The sequence below is a fragment of the Notamacropus eugenii genome, chromosome 5, assembly GCF_028372415.1.
Source record: "Notamacropus eugenii isolate mMacEug1 chromosome 5, mMacEug1.pri_v2, whole genome shotgun sequence".
NCBI classification, from domain to species: Eukaryota; Metazoa; Chordata; class Mammalia; order Diprotodontia; family Macropodidae; genus Notamacropus; species Notamacropus eugenii.
This window is the reverse complement of record NC_092876.1, coordinates 17,951,804-17,966,032: the sequence shown is the minus strand read 5'-3', so window position 1 is coordinate 17,966,032 and position 14,229 is coordinate 17,951,804. Positions and strand designations below refer to the sequence as shown.

The 14,229-nt window shown below is 58.7% G+C and overlaps 3 protein-coding genes across 4 annotated transcripts; 1 reads left to right on the top strand and 2 right to left on the bottom strand.

Moving 5' to 3' along the window:
- Positions 1 to 629: 629 nt before the first annotated feature.
- Positions 630 to 3,128, bottom strand: TMEM238 (transmembrane protein 238). Of its 2 annotated transcripts, none has more exons than XM_072607659.1 (2): positions 2,553 to 3,128; positions 630 to 795 (listed from the first exon to the last, which is right to left on the bottom strand). In XM_072607659.1, exon 1 carries the CDS (start codon positions 3,084 to 3,086, stop codon positions 2,562 to 2,564), a length of 525 nt encoding a protein of 174 aa, XP_072463760.1. In that variant the 5' UTR covers positions 3,087 to 3,128; the 3' UTR covers positions 630 to 795; positions 2,553 to 2,561. The 2 variants fall into 2 exon arrangements, with proteins under 2 accessions (XP_072463760.1, XP_072463759.1); XM_072607658.1 differs by having other exon boundaries at positions 630 to 792; positions 2,553 to 3,127.
- A 1,381-nt stretch (positions 3,129 to 4,509) lies between these two features.
- Positions 4,510 to 7,029, top strand: RPL28 (ribosomal protein L28). Its single transcript, XM_072607660.1, has 4 exons — positions 4,510 to 4,747; positions 5,302 to 5,520; positions 6,666 to 6,784; positions 6,899 to 7,029. Exons 1-4 carry the CDS (start codon positions 4,684 to 4,686, stop codon positions 6,986 to 6,988), a joined length of 492 nt encoding a protein of 163 aa, XP_072463761.1. The 5' UTR covers positions 4,510 to 4,683; the 3' UTR covers positions 6,989 to 7,029.
- Positions 7,030 to 10,211: 3,182 nt separating this feature from the next.
- UBE2S (ubiquitin conjugating enzyme E2 S) lies at positions 10,212 to 13,187 on the bottom strand. Its single transcript, XM_072615479.1, has 5 exons — positions 13,129 to 13,187; positions 12,226 to 12,952; positions 11,722 to 11,869; positions 11,453 to 11,643; positions 10,212 to 10,682 (listed from the first exon to the last, which is right to left on the bottom strand). The coding sequence occupies exons 1-5, from the start codon at positions 13,185 to 13,187 to the stop codon at positions 10,350 to 10,352; spliced, it is 1,458 nt and encodes a 485-aa protein (XP_072471580.1). The 3' UTR covers positions 10,212 to 10,349.
- Positions 13,188 to 14,229: the final 1,042 nt, after the last annotated feature.

Genomic DNA, 14,229 nt, shown 5'->3' with positions numbered 1-14,229 from the left:
TCTGGTCCTGGCAGTTCCCCTCAGCTTCTCTAGCACCCACCAGCCTCACTATGAAGACTGCTCAGCAGTTATAGGAGATGCAAAGACAGAACCTCAGGTGTCACTCGACCTCACGGTCATGGGGTCACAGATTCAAAGCTCAGAGGGCCACAGGTTGTATTTGCCTAATACCCTTATTTCCTATTTGGGGTGCCCAGGAGAATAAGGAATTTGTCTACAGTCACAGAGAACATGGTAGAGACAGGATTTGGACTTAGGTCATATGACCTCAAATCCAGCCATTTCCTCACTCTGCCATGAACAGACCTAAAGGTGACTGAATCCAGCAATGAGGAAGGATGAGAGAAGGATGAGAGAAGCAGCCATAGTTGGCTTCACCACTCCTGGATGGTGGAGTCTCTGTCTACCAACAGGGGACCAGAGTGTGGAGAGGGAATGGGAAGGGATGGAGGGAACGGGCCTGGCCCTCCCTTCATCTCTCCAGGTTCAATTATTAAGGGGAACCCCAAGTTCAGTCCTTGGGTCACCAGTGAAGTTCAGTAAGTCTCCCTGATACTGAAAGATGGAGAGATTCCCAGGTTCTTAAACTGGTTCCTAAAAGTGCCCAAAGATACAAACAAGAGTCTAGGTCAAGATGGGAATATTTATCCAGTGCCAACTGATGGGAAAGAAGGGAGGAGACCGTGGGGAAGAGGTGGAAGCAGGGAACCATGTCTCTGAAGGTAAGGGGCTTTTCTCTGGCAGTGGGGCCATTTCAGTCTCTGCCATTCCATCCGGACTTGGGCAGGGCACCTGCTGGAGAGAGAACATTGTGAGTGTGCCAACCATGGCCTTAAATCCTTCAAGGAGTAGGGATGTGCACACACACACACACACACACACACACACACTTCACCTCTGGCATCCCCCACCAAAAAGGTGATGATTGAGGGGACAATGGAATAAGGGAAGAGAGAATGGGGGAGAGGAAATATTAAGTACCTACTCTATGTCAGGTGCTGGGTGGGAAAAAAAGGAGATGGGGAAGAAATAAAAGGATGGAGATGGGACTGGGGAGAGAAAGGGAAGGACAAAAGAGAGGTAAAATAAAAAGGGATAAGAAGACAGAGATGGAAGGAGAGATGGAGACAGAGACAGAGATGGAGAAGAGAAGACATGGCTGGGCACGGCAGAGTTCCAGGGGGAGACAGCAGTAGGAGGGGCTTGAGGGAAGAGAATGGAAGTCAAAAAACAGCATTCTGATTTTGTATACAATGTATGCATGTATGTGTATGCATGTGTCCACATATGTGTATGTGCATATATGCATGTGTTTGTATGTGCATGTATATATGTATGTGTGTATGTGTATATATACATATATATACTTCAATTCATCACAAATCCCCTTTAGAACCTCTCAACCAAGCCTGTGCTTGAATATCTATAGTGTCCTTCCAAGGCAGCATATTTCATTCCTTTCTTTAGCATGGGTAGACAGTTATTTGAAAAAGATCTGAGGGTCTTAGTGAATTGCAAGTCCAGTATGGGTCTCCACGTGATACAGTATTAAAACAACCAACTAAAGAGGCTGTAGAACGTCTAGGAATATGGAGCGGCTGGGCCAGCTGGATGTACTCTTTGTTGTCAGACTCTGTGTGCTCCATTTGGGGAAGGGTCTCTGTCCAGTTCAAATTGTAGGAGGACCTCATGAATACGGGGTGTTGACACCATCCAAGAGAAAGCCGAGGGTGAACATGAGAGTGGTCTTCGAGTATTTGGAAGTCTGATGTGAGGCCCCCAAAGGAGCCAAAACAAGAGCGATGGTTTGTGCTGGGGGTAGGGGACAGAGAATTTTAAAGAGGTCTATTTCAGCTGAATGGAAACTTTCTAACTGGGTTCCCCAAGAGGGGTATGGATTGCCTTGGAGGTAGTGAAGCTTCTAGCACCGGAGGTATTCAAGCAAAGGTGAGGGAGTTCCTCATTGGTCATGTGTAATAAGGATTCCTTTGAGGGGTATGAGTTGCATCAGATGGCCTTCCAACTCTAAAATTCTTTAGTTCTGAAAAGGATGGAGGAGAGAAGGGGATAGGGAGGTGAGAGAAGGTAGGGAAAGATGGAGGGAGAGAGGAAGGAATGGAGAGGATTGTGCCTTCCTTGCACATAGTAGATGCTTGGCTGGAGCTTTGTTGAATGACTGCATGAGGGCAAGAGGGGGGGTGGGAGCTGGTGAAGACGGCTAACCCTAATACAGAGTTATCTACACCGTAGGGCTCATTAAGGGTGCAGATGGGGAAGCCAAGACTGAGAGGCCAGACGTGGTATTACTCGTAGTGATAGGGTTACAGGGAAGGGATATTGGGGATAACTGATCTGGCCTCCTCCTGCTGCTCCTCATGTTACAGAAGGAGGTCCAAAGGAACAAGGTTTCCTCGTAATTACACAGCACAGAGGAATGCTTGGCTGACTTCTGGTGTAGGGGACAAATAAAGGAAGGTGGGGGAGAGAGCGAAAAGGGGGCACCAGTGGAGAAGAAATGGCAGACGAGCCTAAGGGGGTCCCCACTGTCTCACCTGGGCCTCTCATTCCATCCCTGCTCCTGCTGCCGAGGTGTCCAGCGGACTCAGTTGCAGTCGGACACGACGGGAAGTCTGGGCCTGCTGCTTGGGGGTGCCTTGGCGTCCCCCTCGGGCCCCGGCCCCTCTACCTGGGCCAGACTGGGCAGACCAGCGCCTGGACAGCTTGTGGGCCAGCCGGGCCAGAGTGCCTGGCCTGCGACCATAGTCCCTTTCCAGCTCCTGGCGGGAGATCTCAATGTTGCCTGTGTACCAGAAGATCCAGCCAAGCAAACTGAGGAAGACCATGAGGGCCCCTGTGTAGATAAGCAGGTCTCCAAAGTCCCGGCCTTGGACCTGGAGGTGGGCAAAAACACCCGTCAGCAAGGCCACCATCCCAGCCACGTCGAGGCCCACGGCCAGCAGCAGGGCCACCCGGCAGCGGCCCAGGCCTGAAGCGGCTGGAGATGCCCGGGGAGCAGAAACTGGGACACCCGGAGCCACCGAAGTAGGCCCCGGGCACGGGGAGGAGGCAGAGGAGGTGGTGGCCATGGCCCAGGCTCAGGGAGGGGGGGAGCCCCCAGGAACTGGTCAGACGGGTTCCGGGGTGAGAGCCCCAATGGGCGGGGTTAGGGGAGGAGGGAGCCGGGAGCCCCAGCCACCTCTCCTTCCTGGGTATTGGGCAGAGGCTAAGGACCAGCTGCTGGAGGGCAAAGGGAAGGGGGTCTGGGCAGAGAGTCCCAGAGAGATGGGGAGCCAGGGAATCTGAGGATCATGAACCTTAGAGGCTGCATACAGAGGTGAAGCAAGAAAGGTTGCTCACCCCTTCACTGTGCCCAGGAAGAAACGGGTCCAGAAAGGTACCCCAGCTACATAGACAAGTCACAAACTCTCCGAGTGGGGAGGGCCTTGAGAAGTCAGGAGGCACCCATTTTATTGAGTGACTTTCTAGAAGTCCCACATCTTGGAGCACCATACTGATTCGGACCAGGCCCTCTGACTCAGGAGTGGCAATGAGCGGGTTCAGCGGCAGCCCCGGTGTCTTGGCAGTCAGATATTCTGGGGCCCAAGGTGTGGCTGTCCACACCTCAAAGCCATCCACAGGGGGAGGTGGTTCTGGGCATCGCTTGAGCCAAGGAATCCTCAGAGGCCAACCTCCTTGTTCTCTACAGCCAGGGAAACTGAGGCACAGGGAAGTTACAGCCTGCTGGAGGGGAAGGGTGGCGGGTCCATCCCAGCTAGCCCTGCTCCACTGCCACAGACTGCCTGCCTCTGGTGCCTTCAGACCCGCAGCACCTCAAGATGATGGCCCTGGGAGCTCTTAGAGATCCTGGGCCCTCCCAGGCCTGACCCCTTCGCTTTAGAGGCACAGAGGGGAGGGATCTGTCCAAGGTCACCCAGGGAGTCCCTGCCAAGCCCCTGAGAGCTCCCTGGGCGCTTAGCACAGTGCAGGCACACAGTGGGTGCTTAATAAGTGTTGATCAACTGGTTTCCTTGCCTCGCTCCTCTGCAGTCTGCCCCTCCCCTCCGCACAGGATCTGGGGGTGTTTGGTTAACAGGGGCCCCTTCCCTTTAGTCTGTGTAGCTGCGGGGCCTGCATGCAGTAGGCACTTAATAAAGGGGTGGATGGGAAGAGGAAGGCAAGGAAGGCCAGGCCCTGAGCGGGCCAAGTGCGAGCATGGTCAGAGCAGCCCGGGGCTGGGCACACAGCAGGCGCTTAATAAATGCTCCTGGGCCAGGCCTGTCCCCGGGGGCGCAGCACCTCGGAGATGGCCAAGCCCAGACTCTGCCCCTCGGCAGCGGGCCCTTTTACCAGCCTCCCTTTACCGGTGGGGAAACAGGCATGGGACCCAAACTCGGGTCCTGCTGCCTCCAGGCCCGGCGCTTCGTCCGCTGCGCCACCTAGCGGCCGTGCTCATCACTGCTGTGCGGCTGCGGGGGAGGCGGAGCTGGGCAGCCCCGGGGCCGCTGGGAGCCTGGGGGGGCGGGGCCCTGAGCGGCCCGAAAGGTTCCGGAAAGGCCCGAGCGAGCCGCGACAGGGGCGGGGCCGAGGACCCGAGCGAGCCGCGACGGGGGCGGGGCCGAGGACCCGAGCGAGCCGCGACGGGGCCGGGGCCGAGCGGAAGCGGAAGCGGAAACGCGCAGTGCTATGAAAGGCTCCGCCCCGCCTCCGGGAGGGCCCTTTCCGTCTCCGGGAGCCGCCGCGAGTGCAGGTAATGGCGGACTCCGCTCGCCCCTCGTGGCCCTGAGCGCCGCTTCCCGACGTCTCTCGAGCCTCCCACCCTCACCCAGGGTCTCCAGCCCCCACCCACGACGCCCCACGTGTCCGGGGGCTCCCCTCCCCCCGGGGGCTCCCCCACCCCAGGTCTCCCCTCCCCCCGTGGGTCTCCTCTCCCCCCCCCCGCCTTCTCTCCTCCCCCCGCCCCGGGTCTCCTCTCTCCCCCCCCCGGGTCTTCCCCCCCCATCTCCTCTCCCCCCCCCCCCCGGATCTCCCCTCCCCCCGCCCCGGGTCTCCTCTCCCCCCCCCCCGGGTCTCCCCCCCCCCATCTCCTCTCCCCCCCCCCGGATCTCCCCTCCCCCCGCCCCGGGTCTCCCCTCCCCCCCGTGGGTCTCCTCTCCCCTCCCCCCGTCTCCTCTCCCCTCCCCCCGTGGGTCTCCTCTCCCCCCCTCCCGCCTTCTCTCCTCCCCCCGCCCCGGGTCTCCTCTCCCCGCCGGGGGCTCCCCGGGTCTCCCGGCCTGACCCTTGCCTCCCCCCTGTCGCCCCCAGCCCCCGCCGCCGCCATGTCGGCCCACCTGCAGTGGATGGTCCTTCGGAACTGCTCCAGCTTCCTCATCAAGCGCAACAAGCAGACGTACAGCACCGAGCCCAACAACCTCAAGGCCCGGAACTCGTTCCGCTATAACGGGCTGATCCACCGGAAGACGGTGGGCATCGAGCCGGCCGCCGACGGCAAGGGCATCGTGGTGGTGCTGAAGCGGAGGGCAGGTGAGTCCGGCGGGGCCCGAGCCGGCCAAAGGCGTGGTGTCTGGCCTGTCCTCCCGCCTGATTCGGGCTTCTCTGTCCTCATGGAGGGGGAGTGAAAGGACGATCTGTGGCCCTCCTAGAGGGCTGCCCGGACCATCCCAGCGGGCGCCTTGCACGTAGTAGTAGGTCCCCATGGAATCTAACCCAGCTGCCTCCTGTTACACTTGGGGGAAAACAGGTCTGTGACGGGGCTGGTCCCAGGCTAAGACCCCATGTGCTGGGCCTGCCATCTGCGGGTCAGACGACCAGGACCGGGACCTGGAGGGGCCTCCACAAGGGCTGGCCTTTGAGCTGAACCTTGACGGGGGTTGTGGTCAAGTCAGTGAGCATTTCTCAGTGCGCTCCTGGGCTTTGAGACCTTAAGTTGTCAAGGGGAGATAGAGCATGGAAATAGAGTGGGTGGGAGGGACCGAGAGAAGGTGGCGCAGGCCTTGGGTTCTGAGCGTCCTGAGGAGTCACTAGGATGGCATACAGCAGGTATGGGGCCGGGGGAAACCCCAAAGCAGGTGTGGTGACTTGCAAGCTTTCCCCTAAAGCTTGAAGTGCAGTAGAAAGAGCCCTGACCTTAGGGGTCAGGAGGTTCTGAGCCCGGGAACTTGACACCTGCTTTGTCTGGCCTTGGGTCTGGAAATGAGGGTGAGCTTTTCTCTACCATGGGTAGCCAGGGGGCCCCAAGTCTGCTAGGCTTCCTGAAAGAAGGCTTTCTGGACCCCTGCTGGTGTGATTGCCTTCATGTCCCCCGGGGGATTGCCTGAGCACATACTTTGTGTGCCTAGTTAGGTATGGGGTCTGAGTGCCTGGGGGTCCAGTCCAGCACTGGGTTTTTTTGTTGTCTTTGTGAGGATGAAGCCCAGGGCCTAGAATGTGACTGACCAAGTTCTCTCCAGCCTCCTTTATTCCTGTCTGGAGGCATAGGGATTTGTACTTGATCTTTTGGGGCCTAACCTGGGGTTTCACTGTTAATCACACTGGCCCCTCTTCTGAGACTTGGTGTCAGTGTCTGGGCGTGGGAGGGCCACGACCCAGCTGCTGCCCTCCTCACTCCCTAAAGGCAGCCTGGAGTTGAGAGGGGAGGAGGCCCTGATCCTTGTTCTCCCTCCTTGTAGGTCAGAGGAAGCCTGCCACTTCCTACGTGAGAACCGCAATCAACAAAAATGCTAGGGCCACACTCAACAGTGTTCGCCACATCATTCGCAAAAATAAATACCGGAAAGATCTGCGCATGGTGAGAGCCTGGGCCCGGGGGAAGGGGAGCAGGCAGGCACCAGGGGAGAGGGGTGGAGAGGTGGGAGATGAGGGGATGCCTCCTTTCAGGCCTGCTTGCCGCCTTCCTTCCTAGGCCGCTCTGCGCCGGGCCAGCGCCATCCTTCGGAGCCAGAAGCCAGTGGTGGTGAAGAAGAAACGAACCCGTCCACCCAAGAGCACCTAAGGTGCCAGACTTGCCTTTGGCTAATAAAGTCAGAATGCCCAGACTGTCTCTGTGCCTCCTCCTTTGGGCCTCTTCTCCCCGAGGGAAAGGCTTATCTTGTCTGCTTTTGATGGTTAGCAGTGCTAAGGAAAGGAATGTTTCCCAGCCAGAATCCAACATCCAATCATTGCCCTGGTGGAGGGGGAAGGAAGTTGTGTGTTGTGTGACCCACTCATCTCTGAAGTGAGGGTGTGTGAGATGTTCTTTGAGGTGGGTGGGACCTTGTTATTTCTGGGGCAGTCAGTGGTGGAGTGGATAGAGCACCAGCCCTCTATTCAGGAGGACCTGAGTTTAAACCTGACCTCAGAGGCTTTTACTCACTGTCTGACCCTAGGCTGGTCACTTAATCCTGATAAAAATCCAAAAAGAAGAAAGTTAATTTACAAGTGGGGAAGCTGGAACCTTAGAGGCCCAGGTTTATCTGATGACCTTAGGCAAATGATGTCCCTTGTGAAAGCCCCTCCTGGTATGTTTTATCACTTGGGGGTCCTTCTCTGGGCCCAGGGCTAGAAAGCCTTCCCTGGAAGCTGATCTTTCTGGCCCTGACTTGGTTTCAGTACCACCTCTGCTTGAGCAGAGGTCCAGAGTCAGGCTGGGGATTGTGCCTGCCCTCCACATTCTTTCCTTCTTGGCATCCAAACTACTCCCTCCTGGCTGAAATATTTGCACACACCCCCATTTCGCACCATGCTGCGGTTCTGCAATAGGATGGGAGATTTAATCCTTTGCCCCATCCGCATCTCTCCTTTCCCTAGCCATTTAGGAACTAATAACCTTAAAGAGCTTGTGGCTTAGGTAAGGATAAGGGGAGAGCTGGGAGACAATCAGCTCAGCTCTTAAACTAATTGTGCATCACTGCTTTGGCTGCTGGTTGCTAGGGAGCAGTTGCTATGGAAAAACTCATTTCGAGTTGCTATGGCTAAGCCATCATCCTGCCTGGGCCCCACCCCCTTATGTTCTGATGCTCTAGTTGGCCAATGGGATTATTAAGGAGAACACAGCGGGTACCGGATGAGTCGAACAATGTCTTGTTCCCTTTTGTACTGAGCTCGTCCCCTGCAATCTTGTCTGGCTGAGCAAGGTACCTTCTGGGGTTGCTGGTGGAGGGGAAAGTATCTTGGCTTCCCTGCACTTAACTGTGGTCTTGGGAAAACCCTTTGTCCTCGATGTTTGGGTTTTCCGTCCATAAAGTAGTGAGGACCTCTGGAAGTAAGCCTCTGCTGCAGAGAAGGAGAGGTACCTTTTGTCAGAGTTGCTATGGAGTGAACTCTTGTTGCTAAGGGATTGGTATAGAGTGACCCCCGTTGCTTAGGTTTTGCTGTGGAGTGATTCCTGTTGCTGGGGGGAGTTAATGGGGGACCCCTTGCTCTTGTAGCTCCAATGGAGGAGGAGGAGCAGAGAAGGTTGTGTGCCCTGGGCCAATTTCTCCTGGGGGAAGCACCTGTCCTGGGGATGGGGATAACACCTTGAAGATGGTATGGGGGAAACAGGAGGAGGGTATATGGACATTAAGTTGAGCCAGATAGGTCTGGGGGGCTCTATGGGGAAGACTCAGGGAAGTTAGTAGGCATTTATGAAGAGCCTACTGTGTGCCAGGCGAGGCAGAGTCCCTGCTCTCAAAGAGATTCTCAACTATCTAATGTGTGAGACAATATAAAAACCAGCATGTACAAAGATGTGTGCAGAATAAATTCTGGATCGAGAAAAAGCACAGCAAAGGGTTCCTTGTAGATGGACTTCAGGGTATGCCCAGGGTGGAGAAGGGAGCATCTCCTGGGCTATGTGGGGGGGTGAGGGTGGGCATGAAGGGTTTTGAAGGCCTCGGGATTTGTGTTTAATCCTGGAAGTGATAGGGAATACTGGGCTTTATTGAATTGGGAGTATGAGTACGTGTGTGTGTAAAATTAATTAGCTCAGACTTTTGTAGACCTCACTAACAGTGAGGAGAGTCAACAGCTTGGTGGAGGGGAAATCTAGAATTCAGCTTAAAACTATAGATTTATGATTATGTTGGGCAAAATCCAATAGCAATCAGGCCCAAAACTCGACAAAAATATTAAGCTGCAGGTGTAATCGGAGAGCTCCAATCCAAATTAGGCCTTGGATAAACTAATTGAAATGAAGCCAAGATGAGAAGTTAGCTTGTGGAAGCCCAGGAGCACTTAAGGGGAGCTCAAAGACATCAGGCCAAGTGGCATGGAGTCAGTCTGGAGATGTGGCTAATTCCTCGGCTGTCCAGACGTGGGTGATATATCCAGACGGCCAAATAGTCCTCCCCAACAGTGCCAATGCTGCAGAAGAGGGGCCTGCCCCTGGATACTGGCTCTAGACAACCAGCTCCTCTTGGGCAGGGGGTGTGTGGCTGTAGACCCTCAGACTGGGCCTTGGCCAGGGCTTTGCCTACCCACTTCTTTCCTTCCCTAGTCTTTCTGTGTCTCATTTGCCCTTCCTAGCTCAGAGAGATGGTTTTGGTCATCTCCGGAGGCCCTGCCTCTTATACTGATCCCCACTCTGATTATTTCAAGGCTTTGGTTTCAGGTGAGCATGAGGCCCAAGGCTGCCGCAGTGGAGTAGGAGCAGAAGCCTGGGAGTTCTAGGCCCACTTGATGGACACCCAACCCCAGTGAGTTCACCTGAGGCCCTGCTCTGTCCCTTGGGGCTCCCTCAGAAGCTCAACCTCCTACCTTGTCTTTAGAGCTCCCCTTAGCTCCCCATTCAAGGGTTCCATCTTCCCATAATCCTGTTTATGGACATGAAACCCCTTAGGACTGCACCAGGCTGGGCCCTACCAGCATCAGAAGCCAGCAGCAACATAGACCCCCGTACAACTCTAGGTTCAGTGTCTGGGCTGAAGGAAACTTCCAACTGTGGTCCAAGACTCCTTTAAGAGGCAAATGAAGGCCCACTCTAGGTTGTGGGGACTTAAGATGTCTGGACCAGACTTGGAACCCAACCTCATCTCAACACTTAGGATTCTTAGAGGAGTCTGGCCTGTCCAAGTCATCTTTGGTGCCCAGCAGAGACCCCATCAGGTGAAAACATTAAGGCCCGTGCATGCCATAAGGGATCCCTGGCTCCAACTACTGATTTTATTGGAGCAAACAGGCCCAGTAAAGATGGGGATGGCTATAGGCCATCACACCAGTCAGGTCTCTCAACCTCAATCATTATGTGACCCTTCACATACTGCTTTTTCAACTTTATTTTAGAAAAAAACTCAGCCCCCCTCCCACTGCCCTCCCCCACCATAATTTAAATAACTTAGTGAGATACAAAAGTTGCCCCCTCCTCCCCACTCCTTCCTGGGGTGGGGGGGCCCCTCCTACAGCCTTCGCAGAGCCCGCTTCTTGTCAGTCTTCTTTTTGGCAGCCTGCTTCTTGTCCCGCTCCCCAGCATGCTTCTTGGCCATGGGGCCCTCAGCCCCGGGGCCTGGTGGGGATGAGGAGGAGGCCCCTGCCTCAGCTGGACCAGCCTCAGCTCCCCCAGGCCCACCTCTGGCTGCCCTCATGGCCCCAGGGCCCCCAGCCCCGCCATGGATCTCGGTCAGCAGCCTGGCCCGAGCTGCATACTCCTCGTAGTCCTCCAGAAGCAAGCGGCCAGCCTCCTCATTCAGTGCCGACTCAGGGTTCGGGTGGATCAGAAGGCACTTGATAGTCTACACAAGGCAGGGGAGGGCAAATGAAGGTGGGGGGCTGCCAACCCTTCCTCTCACAGTTCCCTGGGCCAACAGCAGCACAAACTCCACAACTGAAAACCATAACCTACGTTGCAATTTCATGTCTCGGTCTAAAATGAGCTGAGGCCCCCAAAGAAGGGACTGTAGCCAAATTACAGCAAGCTATAGACTGGGACCAGGTCCAGACTCTGGAGAGGAGGAGCCTAAGTGGGTAAGGAAGGTCACATGGACTACTAACTACCTCCTGAGTTCATCACCAGCCTAGGGAGATTCCCATAGACTACAAATCCCATGATGCTTCTTGGGATGGCAGCCTGGGGACAAGGAACCTGGGGCTCATGGGAGCTGTCATTGTGGGGCATCTGGGCTCCTAAGGTGTGTATACCGTGTCAAATAGGAACCTTGAAGAGCCTGGCTGCTTCTGTCTCTCCTCCCCACACTGAAGGCTCAGAGATCCTGCTCTTTCACTACCCCCATTTCGCACCTCTGGGCTTTTACCCAGGCTGAGGCCCAGGGTCAAGCTTGCTCTTCCTCCTTACCTCACCTCTTGCAATTCCGGGTTTCTGTCCACTCAGCTGTGTGCCCTTTTCCCATAAGGCCTTCAGGTCCTGTGCCCCCACCCCCCATGCTTGGGTAGATACCCTGCATGCACCTGAAGGTAGGGGGGTTGGTGGACAGGTGCCCCTTTGAAGGTGAGCTGTTTGGGGGATACCAGGGCCTGCCCAATGGGGTCCCCACCCCTCACTCACCAGCAGCACATGGCGGATACCCAGTTCGGCTGTCCAGTCTCTTTTGAGCACGTTGACACAGATCTCGCCATTAGCTCCCACGTTGGGGTGGAAGATCTTGGTGAGAAAGAAGCCCTTGGGGGGCGCCGCTGGAAAGTCCTTCCCCAGGAGCAGCTTCATGCGGAACAAGCCTCCTGCGTAGGGGGTACCCTCTGCCCAGAGAGAAGGGGGTGAGTGAGGCGGGCGGGGGTGGGGTGGGGCGGCGGGGGGCGGGGCAGGGCGGGGCTGACCTGGGCCCTCGATGGTGACCTGCAGGTCCGTCAGATCCTCTTCGTTGGGGAAGACCTTGATGCCATCGGGAGGGTCCGAGGTGAGCGTCGTGACTTCCTTGTAGACCAGGCGGATGATGTGGGGGGGCAGGTTCTCCACGTTGGAGTTCTGGGGGCCGCGGGAAGGGAAGGCACAGGGCTGGGTGGGGGCCGGGCCCCGGGGTCCTCCTGCGCTGCTCCCCGCCCCCCCTCAGCCCAGACATGCGGACACACGGACACGAGTGCGCGCGCATGCAAACGGGGGCTCATTCATTCTGCCCAGCCACGGCGGGGAGGGGGGCAGACTCGTAGTCCCTGTCCCTGGGGTACAGGGAGCCCCCCCAAGGAGACACCCACCGGGATGGCCGCCGGGGCCTCCTCCAGGCTGGACACCGGGGCCTGCCCTGCCCGGCCCATCTCTTCTTCCTGCTCCTCCAGGCTGGACAGCGGGCTGGCCGAGCCCGGGCCTCCCCCCACCCAACTCACCATGTCGCCGGGGCCGGGGGCGGCTTCCCCCAAGCCCCCTCCTCGGGGCGGCCTCCGGGATTGGGGGAGTCGGGGGAGGGGGCCGCCTCCCCCTGGTGCCCGGTACACCGGGCTCCGATTCCTTCTCTTCCGCCGCGGCCGCCTCCTCGACCCGGCCCGACCCCCACCACCGCCGCGGGCCTCTCCTGTTCCTGCTGTCCTGCGCCGCAGCCGCCGCCGCCGCGCACGCTCCCGCGACCACCCGCCCGCCCCCCTCAGCAGCCCCGCCGCACTGAGTCCGCCGCGCGCGCAGCGGCGCCTTTTTATATGCGCCAGGACACTCCCCCCCCTCCGCCCCAACGACGTGAGCACGTCCGTTCTACGGCGTGCGTGCGCTCGCCTGCACGCGCACCCAGGCGCGGCCTCGTGTCCGCGCGCCCGCAGACCGTTGGGAACGCGACCGCCGGCCGGAGGGGCTGGGGTCGGCCAATGAGGCCCGGGGGCCGGGGGCGGAGCAAGGCCGTCCCCGAGGGATGAAAGGCCAATGAGATCGTGGGAGGCGGTTCCCGCACGGAAGCTGGCCGAGGAACGGGAATGGATGGGAGGAGGCAGGGGCTGATCAAAACGGAGCGGGGAGCGGGCGCCACCGATTGGGCGGTTTGAACCCGGCCCGTCACGCGGCCCCTGCGGGAGGAGAGGGGCGGTGTCTCGTACGCGCGCTCTCGGTAGCTCGGGGGCGTGCGCGAGAGGGGGAGTTGTTTACTCGAGTAACGGTCGCGGCGAGGGCGGGGCGGGCTTTTGAAACGTCTGAGCGACAGACAGCCGGACCAATGAGCAGAGGGAGAGCATCTCAGGCCCCGACCCAGAGGTGGGGCCCCATGAAGACTGAGCCTATCCGGGCTGGGGGAGCCGTGGCTGCGCTACCCGCTTCGTTGTGGCCCTCTGCGGAGTGGGGGCGGGAGGCGCCGGCACACAGCCGCCATCTTGGGTCCGGGGTGATGGCGGGGAGTGGGGCACACAGGACGGGCCGTCTGGTCTGTGAAAATCGACTAGAGGTCAAAGGTCATCCCGAACCCCTGGACCAAGGGTTGCCTCCTATGACCCCTGGCAGCTCCCCCACACCAGCGTCCGCAGCCACAGCTGTCCAACGGGGACGGCGCAGGAAGGAGACGCCGCTCAGGCCTCAGTTTACCCTTGGTTACGGGGGAAAGACAGAGCGCAGGAGGAGACCCTCGGAGTGTCGCAGACACCGAGCTGCCCCCCTTGGTGGTCCCTGCGTGACCCTGGGGCCATCAGGAGCCAGGCGGCTGGGCCGCGGGGAGGCTGCGGGGGAGGGGCGGAGACCGAGGCCCCCAGCCCGAGGAGGAGGCGGGGACGCGATGAAGGCACCCCCCCCACCCTTTACCCTCCCGTCGGAGCCCCCGGGCAGGGGGTGACATCCCGGAGCAAAGCGGGGGGTGGGGAGGAGGACGCCCCTGAATCAGGCCTCGGGACCCGTGGGCCACCATCCCGGGCGCTGCCGGGAGCCGGGCTGAGGCTTTGGGGTCCACCTGAGGAGCTGTGGTGCAGGAGGTGACCAGCAGGCGGCGCCCGAGCCTGCCCACCGCAGCCGTGCCAGGCCAAGGTCTCTCTGACACGTGCCCCCGCACTGCGCAGCGTGTCTTCCAACGTTGGGTAGGGCCAGAGAATGCCCTGGCCAGCCCAGGTGTACGTGGCAGGAGCAGTGACTGGAGCCCAGGACGGAGAGATGGGGGCAGTGCCCTCCAGCGCCTGCCTTCGTGCCCAAGCTGCGCTGCCCTCTGCACGCTGGCCCTGCTTGGGAAGGCCTGCGTGCCGGCCTCCTGCGTCACCCGGAAGATGCTGCAGTGCTTTCCAAGGACAGACGCGGGCCTGGCCAGGCCCTCCCCGGGCCCCCCGCTCTGTGTCGGCCCCCTGCCTGTTACAGGTTCCACTGATCCTCATAGCCCTGGGCGGAGGCATGGAGCTGTGGGCTCCCTCAGGCATCTTCCTCGTCCTCCTCCTTGG